General features: G+C 54.5%; 6 protein-coding genes across 6 annotated transcripts; 4 read left to right on the forward strand and 2 right to left on the reverse strand.

The window, feature by feature from the left end:
- Positions 1-445: 445 nt before the first annotated feature.
- Positions 446-1054, forward strand: CGCA056_v006083 (uncharacterized protein; the record flags this gene model as incomplete). Its single annotated transcript, XM_037321334.1, has 1 exon — positions 446-1054. The coding sequence occupies one exon, from the start codon at positions 446-448 to the stop codon at positions 1052-1054; it is 609 nt and encodes a 202-aa protein (XP_037179145.1).
- A 7679-nt stretch (positions 1055-8733) lies between these two features.
- Positions 8734-10151, forward strand: CGCA056_v006084 (uncharacterized protein; the record flags this gene model as incomplete). The annotated part of the gene is made up of 5 exons (XM_037321335.1): positions 8734-8766; positions 8872-8896; positions 8957-9056; positions 9107-9342; positions 9433-10151. 5 exons carry the CDS (start codon positions 8734-8736, stop codon positions 10149-10151), a joined length of 1113 nt encoding a protein of 370 aa, XP_037179148.1.
- A 731-nt stretch (positions 10152-10882) lies between these two features.
- CGCA056_v006085 (putative transporter) lies at positions 10883-12513 on the reverse strand (the record flags this gene model as incomplete). The annotated part of the gene is made up of 2 exons (XM_037321336.1): positions 10883-12225; positions 12273-12513. 2 exons carry the CDS (start codon positions 12511-12513, stop codon positions 10883-10885), a joined length of 1584 nt encoding a protein of 527 aa, XP_037179147.1.
- Positions 12514-14483: 1970 nt separating this feature from the next.
- On the reverse strand, positions 14484-15905 carry CGCA056_v006086 (uncharacterized protein; the record flags this gene model as incomplete). Its single annotated transcript, XM_037321337.1, has 1 exon — positions 14484-15905. One exon carries the CDS (start codon positions 15903-15905, stop codon positions 14484-14486), a length of 1422 nt encoding a protein of 473 aa, XP_037179150.1.
- Positions 15906-20656: 4751 nt separating this feature from the next.
- CGCA056_v006087 (uncharacterized protein) lies at positions 20657-22465 on the forward strand (the record flags this gene model as incomplete). Its single annotated transcript, XM_037321338.1, has 1 exon — positions 20657-22465. The coding sequence occupies one exon, from the start codon at positions 20657-20659 to the stop codon at positions 22463-22465; it is 1809 nt and encodes a 602-aa protein (XP_037179149.1).
- Positions 22466-23052: 587 nt separating this feature from the next.
- CGCA056_v006088 (uncharacterized protein) lies at positions 23053-23472 on the forward strand (the record flags this gene model as incomplete). Its single annotated transcript, XM_037321339.1, has 1 exon — positions 23053-23472. One exon carries the CDS (start codon positions 23053-23055, stop codon positions 23470-23472), a length of 420 nt encoding a protein of 139 aa, XP_037179152.1.
- Between the last annotated feature and the right edge of the window lie 1176 nt (positions 23473-24648).

Consider the following 24648-nt stretch of genomic DNA (forward strand, 5'->3'; position numbering starts at 1 on the left):
GCGGATCAAGCCCGCCTCTTGCGTAGCGCCCGTAAGGGCGAGCGATTAACCTTACGTCCAACGCAGGCTGATGACCGTTCTAGCCCTGTGGCTCACGTCGGACCCTCGCGGATTGGCAGGAGCCTGTATGAGCTAGATGTGATTGAGTGAGACACCGCAGAGGGCAAGCGATGTCTCGGAAAGGCTTGTTGCTCGAGGTCCGCGGACGATTAGGGGTCGTCGGGACGAAAAGCTGGCCGGCTTGGGGTTGATCGGCGCCTGCATACGATGATAAATACGGTCCTTCTGTCCCTTCTTTGCAGAGAGGGTGAATCACCCATTCGATCAACTCCAGTCAACAGCCGGTTAGACAGATCTTCAACGCTCAGCTTCATATCTTCCCCAAAACCGTTTCTCCAGATACCAACAACACCACCGCCATCTCTTGCGTCTACTCTCAGACAAGATGCATTTCTTCAACGCTATTGGCTCTTGTGCTGTACTCTCCACAGTCTCGGCGGCCGTCATTCCTCGGATACTGACGGACTTCGAGCCCCAGGGGGGAATGGGCACTTTGCCCCAGATCATTCCAACCGCCGACACAATCGTCACGGACCTGACCGCCCTGGACAAGGCCATCACAAATCTCACCGACGTTCTTCAAAGCCCCTCTGGTGGCATCATCAAAGCAATGTCCGACATCTCCTCTGTCATCTCCCACACCATCTCCATTCAGTCCGCCAACCGGCAGGCCATGTTGGACGTACAGGAGCTTGACACTGTATTCTCCGCCTCAGATTCTTCGACCATTATCAACAAGCTCGAGGACGATGTATACCCCCACGCCAAAACGGCTCTTGATTATCTTGGACAGGCCAAATCGGAAGGCCTTCTCAACACTCTGGCCTCGAAATTCGCCGTCCTGCCATACCTCCATGTTCTCAGCAGCGAATACGACGGCTTCAGCACTGGTCTTCTCAAGTACATCGACTCAGGCTCCCAGGCTGACGCCAAGAGCGTCTTGGACAACATCAAGAATCTCTTGACCAGTACCATCTCGACCTACTCCGGCTGATTCCCCTTGCGGAAGACAGGCTGGTGATGGGAGGGTCTTTCTCGAGCAAAAGCTGCGTGTATCTTAGGGAGTTGATGATGGATCAGGCTTAGCCGAAGAAAATGGCACTTTTCTTTTGTGATCACGGTTTATGACTCTTTGCATTAGGCATTAGCGTTGATGTTAGCATAATACCTACCTAATAAGCGTTTCCATTCATCCCTTGCAGTAACGTGTCGTAGGCGATGGTTTTTCCGGCTGCTTGTGCATTACAACCGGTGATCCCGACTGAATTTCAAGGCCTAGACTTTGTGAGACAGTTTTCAGCTGGGCTTGAAAGGCTTGAAAAGCGCCTCCGTGGAATATTTTCGCGACCGGTATGTGGCTGCCCCAAGTTGCCATTTCCGGCGGTATTCACCACAGAATGAAGATTAGCTCCTACGCCCATCTCAAACAGTAACAAGATGAACGGTGGTCCAGATGGAGTGGGAATTCATGGCGGAGAGCGTTACATTTTATCAGCAAATAAGTCGATTGAGAGCTTGCCGGAGATTTGGGCATTGTAGCTAGGCAAGGTCATGCCACAGCAGGATGACTAACTTCATACCAGAAAAACACAATATTTACACATGCGGAATAGGATCAGGAACGCCACATAGGGTAAATGAGTTTGGTTAGATATTATCCAGCAGGTATAATGGAGGAATAGAGAGGCTTTGGTGGCACCGGTTGTCGTACAATTATAGATTCATAAAACCGCCCGGTGGACAGCACAACAACTCGGTCGATTAATTCAAATTGAGAACCTCGGTATAACCGATCAAGCATGTTTAGAGCTATCAATGTTTGATTTCATTTATAACTCCTAAGAAAGTTAGCAAAACTATCATACAGTTATTGGGTATTGATTTAAATAGAAGCTAGCCTATTTGCCCCATTTCAGCGGGTAGAATATGCTCATTAGCAGCCAGTTCTTGAGGCACTAGATCATATCTAGTTGATATGGCTTCATTTGAAGCCTCTGCAAGGTGGTCGATACCACTGGTGGTCTATGTGATTGACTCGTTGAAGTCGGAGGCACCTGTATCGAAGCCTTTGGATAGACGAAAAATCAGTGAGAAAAGAAATCCCCACAGGTAATAAGAAACGACTGGCCAAACGAAAGCAAACAGCAGCGGGAACGGGAAATGGTGTCATTACAGCTGAGCATACATGTTCGGGTGGCCGGCGTTCAACCATTTTTCAACTACTTCTCTATGCTATGACATGTATGGAGAAACACCTCATTCGATTTATATTATTTGTGTCTGGATGACGGAGTGATTTGAAAGAGCTTTGAGTGAAGCTATGTTGTTAAGGTTCATCACCCAACTGCCAGTCCACACGACTCAGCTTAACCGTCAAGTCTCTTCATATTTGAGATTATGTCAATCCCCGCGAACATAATGCTGTTGGGAAAGGTGATACCTCTCATTTTTCTGTATGAGTGGAGGCTAAATATGAAGCCATAGAGATAGTTCTGTCATATCCACGAACATTTAGACTTGACTGACTAGTGATATGGCCAAAAAGACTCACCTGCAGCGGATGGGGCACGAAAACACAAGTAACCCCAAGCGCGCAAGCAAGGCATCATACCGCCCCATCCCATTTGCCCACATCCCGAATTGCCCTGCTGGGCTGAATTGCTTCCACCGGATGTCGAGATTATGTCCACACAAGGAAGAAGCTTGATTCAAGTCAACTTGTAATTACTGAATAACGAGGCCACCAACCCAATGACGATGATGTATCACTCAGCAGCACCGCGGTTTTGACTAAGCCTGTGCGAGGCGCAGACTCGCCGACTCTCGGCACACACACATTGGACACACGTGAGTGATGCCAAGCACCGGCCACAGCAAATCAGCAGCGGCAGCAGGATATGACAGGACGGGACATGATGCCACCAGGCAGTGGCCACAACCCAAGATCGCTTCGGTGTAGTGATACTGTATGCGAGCAACAGCGACAGCGGCTTTTCTAGTTTGCCGTTGTGGTGAAACTAGAGCGGGTGGAACGTCGCAAGACCCGAAAGCGAAAACTCCAGAGACGAGTAAGTTGACCGCACATCTTTCGGTCCGCGAGATTGCCAAGAAATCCCATATCACCATACGTTATCGACTTTCATCAGGCTGGAGGCGGGTTGAATAGATAGGTTAGTCTCAGTTGGTCCCTCCGAGTTCCTTAAGCTTAACAAAGGTGAACCGGGCGATCTCGGCGGTGGCCCATCTGCGGTGATTAATATCGATTGTGCAAGGGTTTTTTTTTTTTTAATTGTCGCCTGGTAGGATTTTGATCATCGGCAGGCTCAGCAATACGGATTAGAGTTGAAGCGGTGGCTGGGCGTACAAGGCACCTGAGCAATGCATAATCCAATCCTTGACTTTATCTCTCTGGTGGAATTTGGCGGTTCGGAACCTATCCGTAGGCAGGTCGCCCCGAATGATTAAGAGAGGGAAAAAAAAATCAATTGCCGGAGCGAGTGTCCGGCCGCCGCGCTCTGAGCTGTCGCGACATGTCTTGGCGCGCGGGGCGATAGTGTGATTTAGTTTTTGCGCTGCTGCAAAGAGAGGTTGCAGCAAACATCTGGCGGTGGACAGGACGGTAGGCTCTGTTTGGGTGTGTCCCGTCCGTTACACTTGGCTACTTCTGACCCGTTTCCCGCTTGACTGCTTCATTACAAAGAAGATGATCTTGCCCATGTCGCTCGTTGTGTCAAGTCTGATGAGTCCTCTTTGTGATCCTGCTGCTCTACGGGATACATCGCCGCAGTTTTGTGACGGAGCCACAAATGAACTCTGTCGTCATTCTGACAGGGGCCATGGCTCCGAACAGACGGGGGAACATTTTTTGGTCAATGGCTGCCTGTAGTGCGTGGGAGGCTGGAATGGAGGCGGGATGGAGGGGGGCACGGGCTCGCGGGAATTAGACGAAAGAAAACGGTCCATCACACTGTTCAGAAGCAGCGCCCGTTCAAAGGAGGACCGGATCCCCGATGGATGGACATACCCAGCGCCGTTGGATCGGCAGGCGGCCCTGTGATGAGGAACGCCGCGACTTCGTGCCTGTAAGCTGCTGACAGGACCGGCCTCATTTGAACGTCCTCCGGGCCCGTGGAAGGGGATCCGGGGGTCCGAGTCAGGGGGAGGGCCAGGGGATTTTGGAGGTGACAAGACGGAATGACAAGACGGTGGACGAGAATGGGGATCTCGGAGGAAGGGACACAGCCTGCCCCAAGCAACAGTGAGAGAAAAAAGTCTCCAAAAAGCCAAGGGACCAAGACGCCAAGACGTTGGACGTGAAAAACGTGGAGAGAGGCGTTGGGAGACCGAAGAGCGAGCAGTATCTTGGCTCTTGGGGCTTTTGGGGAGGGGGAACTGGAGAGGGGGAACGGAGTGCCCGAGGACGAGTGACTTCAAGCGCCTTGTAAAGCGGAGGCCTCTGGCGGAGAATGAGGAAGATCTTGTACGCTTCTTGGACATAACCACCCCGCTTTTCTTTTTTCATCGGTGGCTCTCCCATTGCTCTTGGCAGACAGTCAAGCTTGGCGGTAGAGTCACCGGAAGTCACTGCCTCAGCGTGTGGACTGGGACGAGTGACTTGTGTGAGCTGTATGCTTGGCTCCAGTTGAGGTGAGCGAGTTCTATGAGTGGTGAGTGAGTGGTTGTGTTGCACACTGCGACCCGCGTCCTGCATCTGCGTCCTGCGGCTTCAGTGTCCTGCGTCTGCACCTCGTCTCGTTCCATGTCAACAGACAACCAGCCTACTGCTGGAAATGCGACTACTGCGGCAGGCTGCTGTTTCTGGGCTGGCCGGCTGGGTCCCTCACCTCCAAATCCGCATCGCCCGAGTCCTCCTGCTCACCCATTTCTCGCCTCTTCAGTTCAAGTCAGACGGTTCCCGTCACCGGGCTGGACTGCAGTCACGGGACCGGCTCCCAGCGAATGGGCATGGCTGGCTGGGGCGGCACAACGTCCGTTTTGTGGGTTGATAGGGTCCACCGATGCACACACGGAACGAGAATGAAGAGGAGAAAAACAGCAGCTTGCACCCGCGGAACGGGCGAAGGCACTCCGATAGACGGCCGGGTAAAAAAGACCGATCTTACGGCTTGTTCGTCAGACGAGGCACGAGGGATAATTGTGGTTGATGGGACATACCATGGAACATGGAGTCGACGAGGTGAAGGATGAATGATCGTCTCAATATGTCGGTGACAATAGCGCAGGCGTCGGCGAATATCATCAGCCGGTTGATCGCGATAGGATCACAATGCCTCCTCGCACATACATACGCTCCTGCAGACCGGGACGAAATATTGCCAAAATTTCGATCGGATGTGATAATAGCCTGCGGCAAGAAACAAGGCCGCCACCAGACCCTCAATCGCATTAATGCCAACTCCGCTTGGCAGGCATGTCTTAAACGTTGGGTGAAGCCCCCCAACCTCTCTGGCGCCACAGGCACACACACACACTTTCAGGTGTATCTGGGTCTTTCTCTCTCTCTTCCCCCCACCGCCTTGGCAAGTGTTGCTCTGAGATTATCCCTGAGTTGATGTGTGTGTGCATCGTGACATTGCCAAGCGGTGAGCTGTAGCTGGCCCAGCACTGCAATGTTTGTGTGTTGATGATCACCACACGCTGTCTCGGTTTTATTGCGAGTCGCACGAGCCTCAATCCGCGGCCGGCAGTCTCGCGGGTTCATCAAGCGAGCATCTTCCTTCGACGAGGCACCGTCTTGGACAGTTTTGAGAACATGCAAAATAAAAACCCCGGGAACACCGTATCGGAAACGATGGAACAGTTGCGTCCCATTGTGAGAAAACCCCGAGGAGAAAATCGAAGCATTTTTCGAGGTCCACCGCCCGGCATGCACAGAACCGTCCAGGAACAGCTTGGAGCCGGCGGCAGTGCAGTGTAGCGTAGCGGTACGCGGGAACTCTGACAGGTCGGCCTGTTCCAGCAGTTGGTCTCCATCGAATCCATGATCCATCGTTATCCCAACCCCATGCAACCTCTCAGTCTGTGTTCTCTGCGGCGTGGTGATCGATGGCCGGAGGAAGTGAAGTGGACGATGTCCCTCTTGGGGCACATCGGCTGCGGTTTGACGCCGGTGATTGGGCAGGGCGTGGGCTTGGGGGCAGGACGATGGAACCAGGAAGACAAGCACTATAGTGCTGGCCCTGCCCACCCCACCCATCTCATTGAAGAGGGACTTGGTGGTGAGTGGTTTTGATGAAAGAGCAAGGGCGACGAGAGACTTGAAGCGACGTCTGGGGCGGTGATGGGGTTCTGTTGGGAGTTGTCTGGAGATTCAAGCCGGCTCTTGGGTCTTGGTCGCTTCAATTTCTCAATGTTCACGAGTCAATTGTAACAGCGAGATTCTCATACAACACTGAAGCATTCTCTTTCTTCACTGACGGAGCCACATTGAGAGAGAAATACGTACCGAAGAGTCGAGTGTCCACAGACTTCAAGGTGTGCATCCGCTAATACTGTTTGTGTCTAGCATCATTTTCCTTCCACCTTCCATGATTCCACCGCCATGTATCCCGTCGCACAACCAGCACCAAGAGATACCTCGTTCCGCTCCTCCCACAGCTTCCATCGAATCATGACGTCCTAAATCAGCCTTCCGCTTGGCGTTGCGGGGCACCTCTGGCCACTGTAGCCCAATGACAACGGCGAGGGAGACTCTGTTTCTCTGTTTTGCTTGTGCCGCTGGACGCTAGAGAAAGCAGCAGAACAGGTTCAGGTTCACTTCACTCTACAGTCTACACTAGCTGGGTCTGCTGGTGTGTCTGGAGTCTGATTTTGAGTCTGGTCTGGTACGGTCTGGTCTGGTACGGTCTGGTCTGCTTCTCGACACTGCATTGCATGCCGCCTCCTCCTCCTCCTCTGACCTTTGGATCCCTCTCTTGCTTGGTGTCTTGGCTCTCGTTGAAGCTTGGCAGCGGTGCTCTTGGCGCAATCTTTGGGAAAAGGTTGGAGGGCCCAGCTCCATGGGCCGTTGTCATTGGACATTGTGACCCGTTTCTGGGTCCAAGATACCCAGCTTTCCTTCTCTTCCCCCCTCCACCCCGGTCACCACCGACGCCAGGCCCCTTGCCAATGCCAGGTTGCCCCCCCTCGCTCTTTGCTTTTGCCCCATCCATCGTCCCTGCTGGTCCTGCTTCTGTTGCTCTGCTCCTCCGGCTGCTGCTGGTTTGCTGGCGGCGGGCGGGTGATCCTGTACATACACAAACAAGCCCAGCCGGCCCAGGTATTCATTCGTTCAGCCAACAATATCAGCGTAACAGACGCCTCTAGCCATCATAATCGTTTCTTGCATGCTCTGTCTGTCTGCCCTTGTTTGCTGTTGCTGCTGCTGCTACTGCGGCATGGAATCGGGATAAGCTTGTCTGTGTGTCTCTCTCTCTGTTCCCATTCATTCAATCTTCCATCTGTCCCTCCATCCACCCAGGTCCCATTCCCATTCCCATTTCCATCCATCCATCCATCATTATCCCATCCCATCCCATCCCCATCCCGCCCATGACCACCACCACCGCCAGGCCCTTGTCCATGTCCATCATACCAACCGTATCTTCCGATACCTCGCCCCAAGGAACGCTCTCCGCTCTCCGCCCTCTCCCACCACCCGACCAAACCGAACCGTGCTAGGCTCAAATCTGTCCTCGTCCCAAAAAATTAAACGGTTCTACCCAACCCAACCGACGGAAGGGAAACTCAACCTTGAAAGCAGTCCACCACCAGACGAAACCGAACCCGCCAGGCGACCGGTGCCAACTTTCTTTCAGCTCCTCCCAGCCCAGCTTGTCCAGCTTATTCCCAGCAATCAACCACCACCAAAATATTCGTAGCCCCGAACGAACGAAGCGTTGCATTGGGGAAAACCTCTGCTCAGTGCGCTCAGCCCTTAGCCTCCGCTATTCCGTTCCGCCCTTTGTGACGTCTATTGGCGAAAAGGAAACGATTCAACACCACCACCGCCAGTCCACTACCAGCTGCACACACGACCACCGCGCACCCGAAACATCATCCCACACCGCACCCTCCGCCGCATCGCGACTAGACGCAGAAAACGTCTATCCCTCTCGAGTCGAACATCGCGAACGACGACGTCGACGCTCGAACAGCTGTACCGCAGCTCTGCTTTCGCGATCTCTCTCCGTAAACCGCCGCCGAACCTGCCGAACGAACCTCGAATCCCGCGCTTCCCCCTCTCTCCCCCGTCTGGTTCGAACAAAACAACACCCAACACGGCCGGCAACATAGCGTCTCGCCAGGGATCGGGCCAGACGACGAGGACTCTTCCCCCCGAACCCAAGGGGTTTAAACACCTCACCTCCTCGTCGATGGCTTTTTTGACCAAGAACATCTGGCCCAAAGATGGGAGGAACCGATCGCATATCCCGGCCATGCCGGTGTGGATTGCAGGCGTCAGGATAGCACAGCTCGTAAGGAAACACCGCCACCACCCGCTCCGCTCCCGGCCACGATGCAGCACGCGACCTTGGTACGGGAAAGATGCATTCGCATTCTCGAGCTGGGGCGGGCACGCTTTTCTGAGGAACGTTATGTTGATGGTTTTATGTGGAATTGCAGGTCCTTTCGATTGCGACATTAGTGGTGACCGTGTACGGCCTGACCACCATGCAGAAAGCGACAAACTATCGCAGGATAACGGTATGGCTCTTGCACATGAACAAAACTATCTTGCGCCTGGACAAATGCTCCTGTGCGCACGGAAGGAACCTTTTTGGCTAACGTATTGCGTCTTGTAACTTGCAGTCCTTCAGCGGCACTGAAGGTTTCCGTATGTCACACCACCCACATCTGCTCATCATCAATCCGTGTACTGACATTCTGTTGGCAGCGCTGTCGTGGTTTGCTTTTGCTTGGACCTTCTCCTATCTGGCATGGCTAGGCGTCGCAGTAATGTTCATTCCCATGATGTACAATTGCTGGGTGCATCTGTGAGTTGTCTTCACCCGTGGTCGCTGCGCCCGTCTCTAACGAATCACAGTGGTCTTGAGCTGCTCACCGTTGTGTTTTGGATGATCACCATGGCTCTACTGGCCAGCCACGCCGACGACCTCGACTCTCTCGATGCCTTCATCGTCACTTTCGGGCCCAAGTATGAAGTGTACTACAAGATGAATGTTGAACCTTTCGCCGAAGGCTTCGTAGCCGCCACATATGCCGGGACCGCCCTATCGACCGTTAACTTTGTTCTTTTCATCCTCACCATCGCAATCTTTGGTAAGTCCATGCCCCTCGCTCATTCACGGACCCGTCGCGAGATTTCGTCTCAATCCCTTGGCATTGAGAACACCCAACTGACCTCACCAGGCCGCGCCCTTCACGCTTACCGCAAAGCCAACCTCGAAAAGGCCCCCAGCACCACCGACTCTCAGAAGACGATCCAAGCCGAAGGCGACAAGATGGTTGCCTCACCCCAGGTGGCATCCGCAATCCCAGCATACATCCACTGGCAACACAACAACAATCACTACCACCCGCAACACCAGCAGACATACGCCTACTACGCCCAGCCATACGCGCAATCGCCGCACTCGCAAACGAACCCCTCGCCGCCGAATTCCGTCCCGCCGCACGGGTTCCAGCCGGCGTACTTCCCCAACCCGCAATGGCTCCCCCAGCCACCACCACCTCAACACCAACCACAACCGCAACCGCAGCAACCGCCCCCCGAAGGCGGCGTCTGGCCGCAGCAGAACTACACCATGTACCAGCAGCAAGTTCCCATCGCCCCCCAGCACACGGGCCAGACGGGCACCGACCTCGGCACGCCGCAGTTCCCGATGGTGAGCCCCGTGGCCGCCACCAAGTCCGACTACCAAGGCATCTACCCGACACCGCCGCCGGGAAGCACGACGACGGCGGGAGGGGTACAGCACGGCTACATGGCGCCTCCGCAGCCGCCGCCGCCGCCGCCACCGGCGCCGATACCCGGGTCGGCGGAGTCGCCTGTCGAGTTGAACGACGGGCTGGGCGAGCCGGGTATGCCTGCGGAGCTGCCGAACGATCCGCCCAGGTCACCGAGATGACAACGACCATGAGGGTTTTTATCTCACAACTTTGAAGAGCAGCTGGGGTTTCGTTTGATTTTCTTTTTCTTCGGCCTGTATCAGGTCACCCGGGACATACGGAACTTTTAACGAATTTCGGAAAAAACGACTTCTACGGCGCACAACTTTACTTCCATCTTCATTATTTCATTCGGCGCGGCAAGACACATGCATAGAGAACGGCGTTTTGGGAGACTACTGGGGGGAAACCGGCGCAAATAAGGGCCCACTGATTAAGCGTGGCTCTGGATTCTCGCCAACCTTTTGATCGACTTTATCTTCTCAACTTCAACGGCCGGAGAATTGGGCTTTTATTGAACCTTGGCCTTTTTTACGACGAACGAGGGAGCGGGAGCAGACCAGGCCGGCGGAAAAAAAAGAAGCGGGACAGGGGGCCTCGTTGAGATTTTTCTTTGGAACCAACCGCGGCGAAAAAGAACGGTTTGCCTTCGTTGTATTTCTAGTTTAGATGGACGTCCCCTTTGAGAGGTGACTGGGGTTCATGATGCTTAATCCATGATAAACCCTCCCGATTTACGACCGATCGGGAGGACCATCTTTTGCCTCATGCTGCTTGTACGAATTTCAGTGACGTTTGGTTGAACGAATTTGTGACGATGAATGACCACAAGAAGTGAAGGAGGGAAGATTTATTCGATTACGACTATCATTACGGATGTCAACTCAGCGACTATTTTTGCCGCGGGTCCTCAGTAAACATAGCGGAAGTACGGGTTCTCCTTATCCGTCAAATCCTGGAACGCAAGCTTCGCCCTCTCCTCTTCATCAACCGGTAACGCATCGCGCTTCTTATTCTCGCTCCAGAGAACATAGTACAGCGCCCCCGAGGCCAGGATGCAGATGACGTAGCAGATAATCAGACCCAGCCAGAGCTCGGGGTAGTGCGCCGCCTTGCTCTGCGACTTGACCAGCTGCGGCCCGACGATGTTGCCCACGCAGTACGCCACGAAGATGGTCGCCGCCATGAAGCTCTTCTTAGTGTGCCCCGCGACGTTCGACATGCCGAGCGTGATGATCAGGCTCACCACGCCGCCGAAGAAGCCCGTCAGCGAGTAGCCCACCACGGGCGCCGCGGCGTGGCGCGTCCACGCGGACTTCCAGATGAGCGCGCAGCCTGCGATGACGGGGAGGCAGCACACCACGAGCATGAGGATGCGGATGTTCGGGACGCGGGTGCCGAGGTAGCCCGTTGCCAGAATGACGAGGAAGCACAGCCCGCCGAGGGGGAACTGGAACAGGATCGACTCGAGGGAGGTCCAGCCGAAGGTGGACACGATGAGCGGGCCGAAGCCGGAGACGGCGCCGTTCATGGTGTAGGCGGAGGCCATCATCAGCGCGACGAGGTAGACCTTCACGTCGGCGAGGGCCTCGCGGAGCTGGGTGGGCTTGAACTTTGTGCAGCGGACGCCGGTCTGGCCGTAGCGTAGGCGCTCGACGGCAGCGAACCGCTCGTCTGCGGTGAGGAACCACGCGGAGACGGGGGAATTGGGCAGGGCGAAGCAGAAGACGCCGAAGAGGAAGGTCAGGCAGCCGGCGAGGAGGTAGATGTACTGCCAGGGGCGAAGGTCGCCGGCGTGGATCTGGGCAAAGGCGTAGTTGAGGGCGCCGCCAACGATGGTAAAGAGGCCGGTGGAGGAGAACCACCAGCTCTGGCGGAGGGACTGCTCCTGCTGGGTGTAGTAGCCGGAGACGATGCACATGAAGCCGGTGGGGATGATGGACTCGACGAAGCCGAGGAAGAAGCGCTGGGCGTAGAGGCCATGGTGTGAGGTCACGGCGGCAGTGAGCATGCAGATGCCGGACCAGAAGATGACGACGGCGCCGAGGATGCGGCCGATGTCGAAACGCTGGAGGGCGTAGGTCATGGGGTAGAGGCCGGCGAGCATGCCGAAGTAGAAGAGGGAGGTGGCCCATGAGAGGCGGGAGGTATCGACGCCGCCGGTGGCTGTTGGGACGGAGAGGTGGAGGTCGGAGGTCATGCCGAAGAGGACTGCTGAGCCGAGGATGGCTTTGTCGTAGTACACGAGTCCGTCTGTTGAGATGTTAGATGAGATAAGGCTAGGGGAATGAAGTACGGACATCCGAAGATCATGGCGGGGATGAGGAACCAGTCAATCTTGCGAACCGCGCGGGCGGCGACGACGGGGTCGAAGTCTTGAGTATGTGTGCCAACCATCGCAAGGGCATCGTCGTCGCCGGCACCGGGCGGGTGGCCGTCGGCCGGTGTGGGAGCCTCGACATCGGCGCCCGCTCCGGCTTCTAGGGGCCCGGCGGCGGTTGCTGTCCGGGCGGTGGAGGCGACATGCTTTTCGGGGGCCATCGCGGGATGAGACGAAACCTCGCAGCGAGGACCTTGTATCCGAAGGGGAGGGAGGATACGTAGCTGATCTCGTTACTTTTGGAGGAATCGAGACGGATTCGATGTTGTGGATGAGTGAGCTGAACTCTGGCTAGTCCGTATCTCACTTTGTCATTGGCGAGGGATCCCTTTGCGTGGATTGTAGTATGGCAAAAGTCGCCTCAGGACAGGCTGGGGTGGCGGTGGTAGTGTTGGTGGCAGCTTGAGATGAAAAATTTCATGAGCGCACCATCTTGGCGATGTGGTTGACGGACTCTTCCGCCGGTCTTAATTAACTCGCGGCTCTTTTTCTTAACATTCAACCCCACGTCACATCTGCTTTCGCTTCGACGATCGTTGGTTCCCAGCGGAGAGGTAGCGAAGAAAACCTGATGGCCGGGGGTTGCCAAAGCCACTTCAAATCGCCATCCTGGACCATTTTCTCGCACTTGATCCGCTAAACGGGTCTGGGAATGAGCGGATTTGGGCGAATTTCTGCAGCGTGCAGATGTCTCGCTTGGGCTAAAGAGGGGACCGGAGAGAGACGACGATTGGACGCGGGAGAGAACACGGTCTGGGCCGCGGGTGCAGTCGGAGATGGGGGGCCGAACTCGGAGGGTGGGATTCGCGGGTTGTTAGGATTGCGGCGAGTTGGGTGATTTGCCGGGGGGTAGGGGGCTGAAAGTGAGTGGTTTTGTGTCTAGAATGTGTGATGGGATGAGGCTGTTTTGTGTAGGGTTTTGAACTATATTAAACGCGGATATGAAATGTCAGAGTCTCACAGTGGGATGGAGGCAGTTGGGATGGATTGGGGAATCGGGGAGAGCCGCCCGGGATGGGTGAGTGAGGGATGCTGAGTGAGATTGGGCTTGGTATCGTCGATTGAGTGGCAACGGCGGGTAATCTAAAAAGATCTTGAGACTTCAATTGCTCTCTATGACGGCACATTTCTTGTTTTATGTTCAGTTGAGATCATCAAATGAGAGAGGAATCGTTCTCATGAGTTGTTTGGGGCTGATGAATGAGAGATTCTGGAGTGAGATTGAACGCTCTCGGGAATCGTTGAGAGCTACCCACCGCGGAAACATCTCCACAAGGGAAGCTTTGATCATAAACATGATGTGTTCAGCGTCTTTTCCGACGTGGGTAGACAACTCAGCAACGAGCTTGGCTCACTCCGCAGCAATGCGTTTGTTTGGCAAACATGAGGAGTGACACGAGCGGCTTACTCAATTCTGACTCTCAATGAACCTCGGCGGAGTCTTGACTTTTTATCTGAGGTTTTCCGGACCGTTTCCCCAACAAATGACTAAACCAAGTCCGGATCTGCAGCGACTCCTTCTCGCTGCCGCCCCAAGACCAATCGCACCCTCCCACCCATTCCGCCGCCGTGTCCCCAAACTCTCTTTCAGAGCGCGTCTTGCGGTCTATGCTGTGCGAACGTGAAGCCCATGCCTTTGCTTGGCTGGTCTTGGCTTGTCGGGAAGGTCGGCCACCCATCAGTCTGAACGCCTGGGGGAGTTGCTGGCTCGCTCACTCGTCAGAGGCCGAGACCGTGGCATGCGCCAGGTGCAGGCTGACTTATGGAAGCCGACCGTGTTGAAGCCATCGCGAGACGCGTTGTCCGTCAATCTTGCAATGATGTTCACACCCACAACTGCTGTCTTCTTGGCCGGCTCAACAATTCTGTGAAGCAACGAGAAAATCGGTTTACTTATTAATCGCAAAATTCCTCCCTCTCGGTATCTTTCCTGGGTCCGACCCAGGCCCTCTTGTCCCCCGTCTTTGTTGTTCCCAACCAGGTCCGCCATAAGTACAAAATCTTGCCCATGCCGATATTAACACTAGGTAACAGTACACGAGAGATCGTTTCCGCTCCTTGCGGACGCGGCATTCCGTCTCGATTTGCGTCCTCCGGCAAAACAGGGAGGCGCTGTGATTATACACTAGGCTCATTGAATCTTTGCCGCTTCTCTCTCGGCCTTGTTCTCTTTCCACCACTTCTTTTCTCTCTTGATCGCATACTCAATCCAAAATCTCGCAGTCACACCCCAGACGATGATCCAGCCAAACAAGACGCCCAGCGACGTGCCAAACGCACGCTCAAACTCCAAATCCCAGATAATCGCAGCCACATAGCCCAGGTAGCACGAGCACCCGCCGATCCAGAACAGCGTCAGCTCGAGGATCATCTTGCGGAACATCATCGACTTCTTGTACCGCTCGACGTAGCGCTTGCGGAACTCGCGGTTCTGCGCGCCGTCGACGGCGAAGAAGTCCTCGGCGGCGTAGTACACGATGGGCTTGAGCCGCTCGCCCGCCGGGTCCGAGTTGATGCGGATCGGCATCTTGATCGGGATCAGCGTCATCAACGCGATCGCGTCCAGGATCATGAACATGAAGCCAGGCGAGTAGAGGTACAGCCACTCGACGACGAAGGGGTCGTAGACGGTGGTCGAGCAGACGAAGGGCACCAGCGCGGCGATGAGGCCGAGCGCATACACCCACGTCGTGGCGTCCAGCTCCCACCAGTGCTTCGACAGCAGCGGCGCGCACTTTTCGTACTTTGCGATGAGGCGGTAGACGCGCACGATGAGGATGTACACCTCGCCGAAACCGAAGGCGATAATGGCAAAACCCAGGATGCGAGACTCGACTGTCTCGACGGCGGGAAGACCGCACTCGACGCCGGCCTCGTATGCGGGCGCACAGGCGTCGCGGCGACGATTGCGCTGCGCACGGAGCCAACTGTAGTAAATGCAGACTGGGAGAGCTAGATCGAAGAAGAGAATGATGAAAGGGCCGATGGAGATGGAGATGTGCTCCTTCCAGTCCACGTACTTGGTCAGCGGCTCAAGCTCGTCATCGTCGTCATCATCATCAAGGCCTCTGTCGCCGCCGGGCGTGGTGCCCGCCAGGACTCCTGGGGTCGCCGGGTCAGTCGTTGTCTTGGGCGGTCCCTCACGCCCAAGAACCTGCGCTGTGCTCTCGCTGACAGCCGTGATGGTGGAATCACGGAATGCCTCACGGTTCTCATCTCCAGGGGCTCGATCCCGGGCAATGGCGGCCTCGGAGGCCGTGTTGGGGGCGTCAGCGACGCCTGGTACCGCCGCCTCGTTGGATCCTCGTCTGCTTCCCTGCTGCGACCCCGTCCCCGCCGGTACGGCTGCCCTGCTCTGCTCGCCGGAAGGTTGCCTGCTGGGTGCCTTTTGGGAGGGCGCCTTTACACTCGGTGCCTTGTCTTCTGACGGAGCCTTTGATTGTGAGGTGCCGGGTCTCGTCGGGGCGTCCTCGTACGCCTGTTCCCCCTCGTTGTCGCTGGTGATGTCCGATATCAGCGCCGTCGAAGCGGCCGGATCATTGTCTCCTGGCATTGTGGCGTCTTTATTGTTGGTCCTGTGTTAACAGTAACCTGGGTATCGATGAAAAGGGGACTGAAATGGGGGGTATCTTGTCAAGAAAAGAAATGACAGAATGATAGCTCTTGTACGCGCGCGCTAGACGAACTGCAACGACGACGACAGAAAAATGATTAAAGCTAGCTCAGCTCGGCTTTTGGGGTATGACAGCAGAAAACCAGAGCTCACACCTTACCGTTCGCTCCCAACACAGAGGCCCTGGGATGAGAGACGTCGACTACTTCAATGGAAAGGTGTTCACTGGAAACATGGGAGCAGTGGGCGCAGATCCAAAGCGCACGTCCGCCCGCGCCGTCGCAACACGAATCATGAGGGGAGCATGAAATGCATCGCGACATCAGACGGATGCCTGACCGGCCGGTCCCTGGTTTCGAAAACGTGCCCAGGTTGTATCTGAGCCCATTATTCCATAGGATGTTCCTTTTCGGGCCCCGAGCAGCATCAGCAGCGGTGTCCTCGGATGCACCCCCTCGACGCCCCCCCTGGGCGACGGCACTGCTTGCTCGTCGCGTGATTGGCACAGGTCAACGTGTGGTGTTGGCTCTTGGTGGATGGTTTCTGCCCCTTGCCAGCAAACTTTGGCCGGCATAAACCCAGAGCTTCGTCTCAATAAGCATCAGCAATGCTACAGACTTTACTTGTCTGTGTTTCTTGTGCAATGTGCAGGAGGGGGGCGAGGGCAAGATGGCTAGGAAAGGGGAGGAAGGGAAAAGGGGGCTACTAGTTTTGACAAGACGGCGCCGTCTACCATCCCCTGCGACGACGGACGCGGCCAAGACCTTTCAACTTCTGTGAGACGACATGTTAAACGTATGGTTTTTCCGGGATCCAGCCGCAGCCGGAACCTGAACTTTCGGGGGTATTTGCCTCTCCACGATCGGCACCGGACTCCGTTGCGGAACGTCGATTAGCTCCCGACACAGGGGCCGTCCCTGGCGTCCTGCTTTGGCCCAGCCCCGGCGCAGACAGCAAGCAACAAGATTCAGCCGCGCAGCAATTGGCCAGAAGCACTGAGAGGGAAAAAGAGACCGGCGAACCCGGGGCTTCCACGTTCTTGACTCGAGCCCAGAAACGTCTTTGCTCGGTTGTATTGGTGTCTAGCGTCAAACGCTAGTGCGGAGTCAAGTCCGGACATCAGAGCACAAACTGCGAACCCGGCAGCAAACAGAACAGAGCGCAGAAGAGACCAAGCAACTCGCAGTTCAACTGGACGATTTGCTGAATTGGGGGCCTCGCCTGACGGGAGCTCTGGCATAGACGTACGTACCTACAAGGCGTGAGCTGATCCCAGCGGGTGGTGCGCCAACCAGACGAGCTTCCTTCATCCCAGAGCTTGCCCATCTTTCCTGGCTGCAACCTGCGGGCCAAGCTGTAATGCAACAGTTGCTCCCATTCCTCCGTTGCGTTCCTGCCATTGTTCCATGACCCCAATTCTGCATTTCCCATGCTGCGGGACTCTCCCATGCCTGCTTCCTCCTCCATGCAGGTATGCTACGACTTCCGCCAAGGTTCTGCCCTGCGCCAATTACATAACGTGCCGTCAACACCCAAGTTGCTACAGCTTGCAGTAGTCTGACCTTCAGGAGCAGACAGTCGTGTGTGTTGCTTACCTGTGTTGGACAACCTTCCATCCTTGAACCCAGCCCAAGACCCTCAACCCGCTCTCGCGCCTGTCTGGGTGTGCTTTCCCACGTTCCGGTCCAGGATTGGGCCAGCACGACGGGTTCCAACGCAGGCAAAGCTACGCTGGGGCAGAATTTCGGACAGAAACGCTGGCCTTCTCCCGAGTGTCCGTCCAGCCCGCTGGGCCGTTACATCCCACCGCAAACCGTGAATCCGTGATCAAGATCTCTAGACTGGCTGATGAAGACAGCCATGAACGTCCGCCCCGTCACAGCACGCATGTCCTCCTTCCCCAAACCGAGATCAACCGGGGACTGATGTCGTGGTGACACAGGACACGCAGCATGACTCTCCTGTCATCCAAAGCCCCCCTCCCCCCCTTCTCTTAGTCGCGAGGGAATCGTCTCGCATACCACATCACCGGTCCAGGCCACCTGGCACCATCATCACCCTGGGATGCGCCAGTCATGAACCAAGACGGCTGCCCCGCGGGTCCCTAGGCCTCCGCCTTTGCAGGTCTCGGAGCTTATAGCTTGATCGCTGCCTGCCTTGTGGGCGCCCGCGTGTAGCAGGTTTTACGGGGACTTTTAAGGATCTTGAAATATGGATAACCCAGGCTAAGAAACCCGCCCGTCGCTTATTGACCGTCGCTTGACGGGCGCCACGCGTAGCCCCCCATTGCGCTAGCCGCCGCGCTTAGGATCTGTCAGATTCCGCTCCTATCAAACCCTGCAGGCTTGCAACCTCACCTTGGAAGATGGCGGTGGCCGATTCGCAGCGTCGCCATCCATCTGACACCCAATCTCGCATCCTCATTCAAACGACAATTTACCCGTTCCTACGTATGTAACGATGCAATGCACACGTGTCCGGCCGCCGGCCCGCTCGTGACGCTGGCAAGACAAGCTGCAGCCATCAGACGCTCCGCCGTTGCGCTACCGCCATGACACTAGCTGATGGCTAGATTGCTCCCGACATCTGCCTCCGATGCATCAAGAATGATTCCAAACCCGTTCCATGCCTAAGCGAAATGCACTTCCGTAGCTTTGGCCGCGTTCTAGATGGACGGGAGAAGACTTAGACAGGCTTCAGGTGTACAGACGTGTGTCACATTGAAGATGGGCGAACGCGACTCATGGAGACAATCACCGTGCAATGCAGTCAGAGCACCGCTGCGCCGGGTCGGGTCTCGGTCGTTACATCCTCAGGGCTGAGTTGCAGCACAAGCGTAGTTTCTCCTCTTTCGTTGAAACCTGGAAACTTATTCTTCGGGAACGATCCCCTTCGTGGAAGTTAATCGATCAAAAATAAATCTTGTTCCCGAATCGCTTTTCGGCACGACTGTCAGTATTGGGTAAAGTGGACTTGCGGCACGGCTTCACCTCACGGATCCATGGGCCGTCTGTGAGAATGGTTCATCGCTTCAGACACATACACTTGCCATCGCACCCGCACAGGGCAAGCGATCTCTCTCCAAACACGTGTTTGGACCTCTGGCGTGCAATAACTTGGGCACGTTGGGCAGCAAAATCTTTCACCGACACAGCAAAGGGGGAGATGTTGTCGGCTGCTCCAAGGACGGGCGGTTTCACGACGGGAGGCTTGCGGGCTTGGCTTCATTCGAGTGGGGACTGAGTCGGTCGAGCCGGCTTGGACCGGCGCCGTTTCGAGTCGGAGGCGGATGCTACCTTAAATGCATGGTTTGGCATATGCTGGCTGTTTGCTAATTAGCGTTGATATCTCTTCGTCTAGTCTTCCTTCCGCAAATTTCTAAGAAAAGGTCGTGACGTTAAGATCAAGTAAGATGCATTCATTGACTGTTAGGTATACGTCAATTTAGGCACCGCAGCCAGATCAGATTCCATTCTGCAGCATGCTTGTCGCGTCGATCCCGCCCGTCGTGCCGTTGACGATGATCCACAAGGCTTGTAACCCGAAGACCAGGACCCACGCTCGTTCCAAGTGTAATAATTCTAGCATCCTTGGCGCACAAAAGTCGCCTAGCTTGAAATTGCCAACCAACACATTTAGAAACCTGTCGGATCCAGGCTGTGTATCTCACAGTCATGCAGAAACTTTGTGATTGCGACTGTAGAACAAAGATTTCCTTCCCATGTGCTTGTTTGCAAAGCTTCGATAGCATTCGCAAGTAGAGAAATACCACATGTGAAGACACAGTCCGTAACACAGCCGCATATGCCAGGCGCTTCGCGGGCGGTTGCAACAGGCAGTTATCAATACTACAATCAATAGCCAATGAATTCGACCAGGATGTTTACAGCTGAACAACGACATGCAAGCCACGACGGGAATCACCCAATCAATCGCACAATGACTGCCTGCCAAGGCATACTATTGAATGTGCCAAATAGCTCAAATACTCGAGCTTCTGTCTGTCTTCAAATGATTTCAATTCGTTTTCTTGCGTCATATTTCTGTTGGCCCAACCGGAAACAAGTTCACAAGCAATCATGAGCTCTTCGCCATCTGCCGACTCACCACTTGGTCGGGCACTTGACGACATGTCAAATCTCCAACCCTTTCAATATGCCCCACTTCCAACATCTACAAGCATTCGACTCATTGAGATCCTACCCTCGACTACAGACGCCATTCGGTGCAGAATGACAACCGTAGATCTCGGCGAGCAACCTCCGTACGTCTGTCTATCTTACACCTGGGGCAGCCCGACAACCATCATCGAGGAGCCAGCGCCTGAACCAGAAGAATACAAAAACCCAGAAGACTTCATCAAGCTCCCGTTCGTGTTTGAGTCAAAGGGACCAAGTGGTATCACGATACACAACACTGACTATGCCATGAAATACTACGTCGAGAGACACCCATGGATTCCCCGAATGAGACTCGACACAGCTCCAAAGGAACAGCAGCCGATGGAGCTCGATGGCAGGCTGATCTATGTGCAGGAGAACCTGTATTGCTTTCTCAAGGAGTATGTTTCTTGGAAGCATGGGTTGCAGAACAGGCCGAAACCAGAGAACGGAGAAGCAGCGGATGGGGATCAACGCGAGCTTTTCAACACTGACGACTTTATAAACATCCACGGAAGGGCGAGTGAGGGCATGGACGGCCTGTCTTTCACAAACGCGATCTGGAGCCTTGTGTTTCGTCTTCGGAAGGATGGAGAGAGAATGTACATGGAGGTCCCTCCTCTTCTGCGCGTCTTAGGCTTGTTTCGAGGTACAGACGCAACCGATCCGCGCGACAAGGTTTTCGCCTTTCTCAATATCGCGTCAGACGCAGATCAACTGGCTTTGGTACCGGATTACAAGGCCAGCGTACAGAGCGTCTTCAGGAAAGCCGCCGAGGCGATCCTCAGAACGACAAAGTCACTGTCGATTTTCTCGCAGGTTCAAGAGCCCTGCGACACACAGATTCCCCATTTGCCAGGGTGGGTGCCGGACTTCAGCGCCAGACTTTCCTGCACGCCCCTCGACACAGGAGATGACGACGTGCCGTTCTGCGCCTCAGGGCCTGATAGCGAAGCATGGTACGATATTCATGATGACGATACGATTGAGGTCGAGACTATCGAAGTGGATTTCATCATGACCAGCGAGATGGCTGGCGATAATGCCGAAGACCTACTCCTGTGCGTGTTGAAATCAATGCTCAGAGTTCCGCACCAATACCCAATTGGGAAATTTGAGATACAGCAGGTTGATGTGCCTGCTGATGACGAAAGTATGTCGGAACGAGCTGAAGCAATACCTCCTCGAAACACACAAGTGAGTCCGAATGATGTCTTGCCAAGCAGGAATACTCCTGAGGTCCAAAGTAAGCAGCTCGACTCGAGTACAGTCGAACATCTGCAAGAATCCACGGTATATCAGTCAATATTGCAGAACAAGCAGCCTTTTCATTCCGAGTCTGTCGGTGAGTATTCCGCAACCCTTGGTGAGGGGGACAAACTCGACGTCGAGGCTGGACGGGGTCTCGATGATATCGCGGTACGAACTGCGGACGCTAGTTCGAGAGAGAACGACGGGCTCGACAGCGTACATTCCAGCGTGGGGCGAAGCGAAACGTACGAGACACGACCCGTCACTCGGATTGAAGCTATGTGGCGAACGTTAGTCGGAGACATGCTCCCTAGCTCCAGGATAGGCTTTAACCCTGACCCCAAAAGGTTGATGACCCATCCAGCACCGCCTTCTCTCGGACATGGATTCTCTAGTTGGATCGTGGCCGGCGTTCTTGAGATGTGGTATCTGTGCCAAAACTTCGGCGCAGACAGCCAAGTTACGGGCGCTGCTTGGCGGCGTGTACTGACGACACTATCTGCCTATGCCGCAATCTATCGTGAGCGACACATTCCTTTAACAAGAGAAACAATTGAGTTCAGCCTTGAAGCGGACACCATCGAAGAATTGGCTGCGAAGGAGGAAGAAGAGGAGAACTGGATTGGCTTTGCTCTCAGCAACCACAACTTTTTTCCTTCGGCGTCCAGGCTCAGAAGACTCTTGAACGGACCAAAACCGGCGGGCGACCTTCGAGGTTACGACGGTGACCCGCAAGCTGCAATCAATGGGCAGTGGAGGGAGCAGGCGTTGAAGATCTTCACCAAGAAGGAACGAGAAGACATCGACTCTTTTAAGAAAAGGATGAAAACCATGCTCAAAGGCAGAAGACTGTTCGCGACAAGGTCAGGCCTTCTAGGGGTTGGGCCTCGGTCCTTGTTTCAGGAGACGAACTGCGTTTACCAAGTGCATATCATGAAGGGTGCCAAAGTTTCATACGCTCTCGCAAGCTACGATGACGGAACTTACCGGTTGATTGGTGAAGCCTACGTACATGGAGTTATGCATGGAGAGTTGCTTGAGCACATGAGTGATCTCCCATGGTGTAAATACCAAAGGATTCGGCTTTGATAGCTAGAAAGTGAACGTATTTTGAGGTGCTCTGGGTGATTTCCGCCTGCGTGTGGTAAGATTGTTGCTGGCAGAGAGACTCCGCATGATGCCCATCTCTCACCACGGCGAGTCTAAAATCTTAAACCAGCATAGTCTATAGATCATGCCATTACAGGTATGTACCCTCAATTGCATTGCAAGGCCTTGCTTTCTTCGCTGCAGAGTTGACCCAAAGATTGATCCACTGTGCTTACTCTCAAATCCGTAGACCCCTGTTCAAGTAAGTCTTGAGTGGCTAAAGTGATAAGGGCTTCTGCAGCCCCACGGCGTTGGTGATCGCGGCCCAGCTTCACTTGGATCTCCAACCAATCAATTATCCCCATCCGCTGGCTGTGCAGTCCAAACACCTGTTGGATCTGCGGTTGCTGCATCGGAACTCTGCCTCCACAAAACGGGTTACCCCTGTCTTTTGCCTAGGCAGCCGAGCCTCGTTGCTTTTATCATATCTGCCCACTCAGCCCGCGGTTTTGTCTTCCATTGTCATCCATTTCCCACACGCCAACGCAACAGATATTCGATCAGCTGTGTCTTAGTGCGGCACCCCAATGCCTTCCCTTCTAGATCGTTCAAGACCTTCCAGGCTTAGCCGCGGATGGCTAGGGCTCCCGACAGGTTGGCACCGTGCGCCGATCGTCACTATTTGCCTTTTGTCGATATGTTTCCTGGTTCTTCTCGGTATATTGATCGCTGCAATATCCAAAACTGGAAATGTGGCACAGGTCTGGGAGTTCTACACAGCAGACTGCACAAGTAAGGATCCCAGCGCTACCAATACTATGCTTCATCTCCTTCTCAACATTCTCTCTACGGTCATTCTCGCCTCTTCAAGTTTCTTTATGCAAGTCCTGAACTCCCCGTCTAGAAGGGAGGTGGACAAGACACACGCCAAAGGCGACTGGCTCGACATTGGAATACCCTCGTGGCGGAACGCTTTCCGACTTTCAAAATTCAAGCTCTGGAGTTGAAATATTCTTCTTCTTAGCTCGATTCCCATACATGTCTTCTTCAACAGTTCCATCTTCCAAATCGACAGCCGCATGGGCGATTTTCATCTGACGATTGCCACCGAATCCTTTGTGGAAGGCAAACCCTTTTTCCTTCCTGGAGCAAGCCTTTATACCGAAGACCTCTTTTCAAACTACACCCGGCACGAACGGTCGAATAACACGCCTGCCTTTGGAGATAGTCGGTCTTATGACTTTCCAAGCCTATACTGCGAAGCTACTGGACTGGGCACTGACCGAGGTGCTTTTACTGCTTTTTCCCCTACTGTGAAAACCCCTACTGTGAAAACCCTTACTGGGTGGGCTCGAAACTTCCTCAACATGACTTTCCAAGCCTAGTTGTTCGACCGCGATTCGACAGACATATCGAACGTCGCAAAAGCAGCGGAACAGGGGTCGCAATGGCACAGATTGAGTACAACTGAGTGCAGTTCCCTCTATGCAGGTTTCAGGTCGAACTGCAATGGGTTTAGGGAATATCGAAATGTCATCCTTGTCTCCAAAGGTTCCGCATGGAAGAGATCCGATCTTTGGAACCTTTCTGACTCGGGAGATGCCCTTTGGGAACCCGTGGTGCCAAGCAACCATACGAACACTCTATGGCTCTCCACGCCATGCAGTATGAAAGGAATCATCGTGGAGAACAATCCAGTCTGCGATAATACCTGCGCCGGCTCAGTAAACGCTTTGAGTGCAGAAGGAATCTGGCAGATCGAGACGTTTGATTGGTACCAGATATCATCAACTCCGTACTCCGCGCCTGGGACTCCGAATTTCACGGATCCTCTTGAGGACCCCTAGATGGAATTCGTCGCTGTATGTCGCGCCGGGAAATGAGTCCACGCCGGCCTTTGCATATCGGGATCCCTCATATAAGCTTGAGATTGAATACTGCCTTGCAGAAACTAGGGATCTGAGCAATGCTTGCGGTGTAGCTCTCTCGAAACCATTGCTTCTTATCGTCCTCGTTTCAGTGTTGGTCAAGCTCATTGCCTGCGTTGTAGCGATCTATTTCCTTGGCTCCGAAGAGCCCCTCGTAACCCCCGGTGATGCTATTGCATCTTTCATCTCTCGGGCCGGCGGGACGGGTGACCAGTCAACTTTCTCGACTCAGCGTGTGGCGGAAGGAGAATTTAA

The sequence above is a fragment of the Colletotrichum aenigma genome (genome assembly GCF_013390185.1).
Source record: "Colletotrichum aenigma strain Cg56 chromosome Unknown KSG_Cg56_contig04, whole genome shotgun sequence".
NCBI classification, from domain to species: domain Eukaryota; kingdom Fungi; phylum Ascomycota; class Sordariomycetes; order Glomerellales; family Glomerellaceae; genus Colletotrichum; species Colletotrichum aenigma.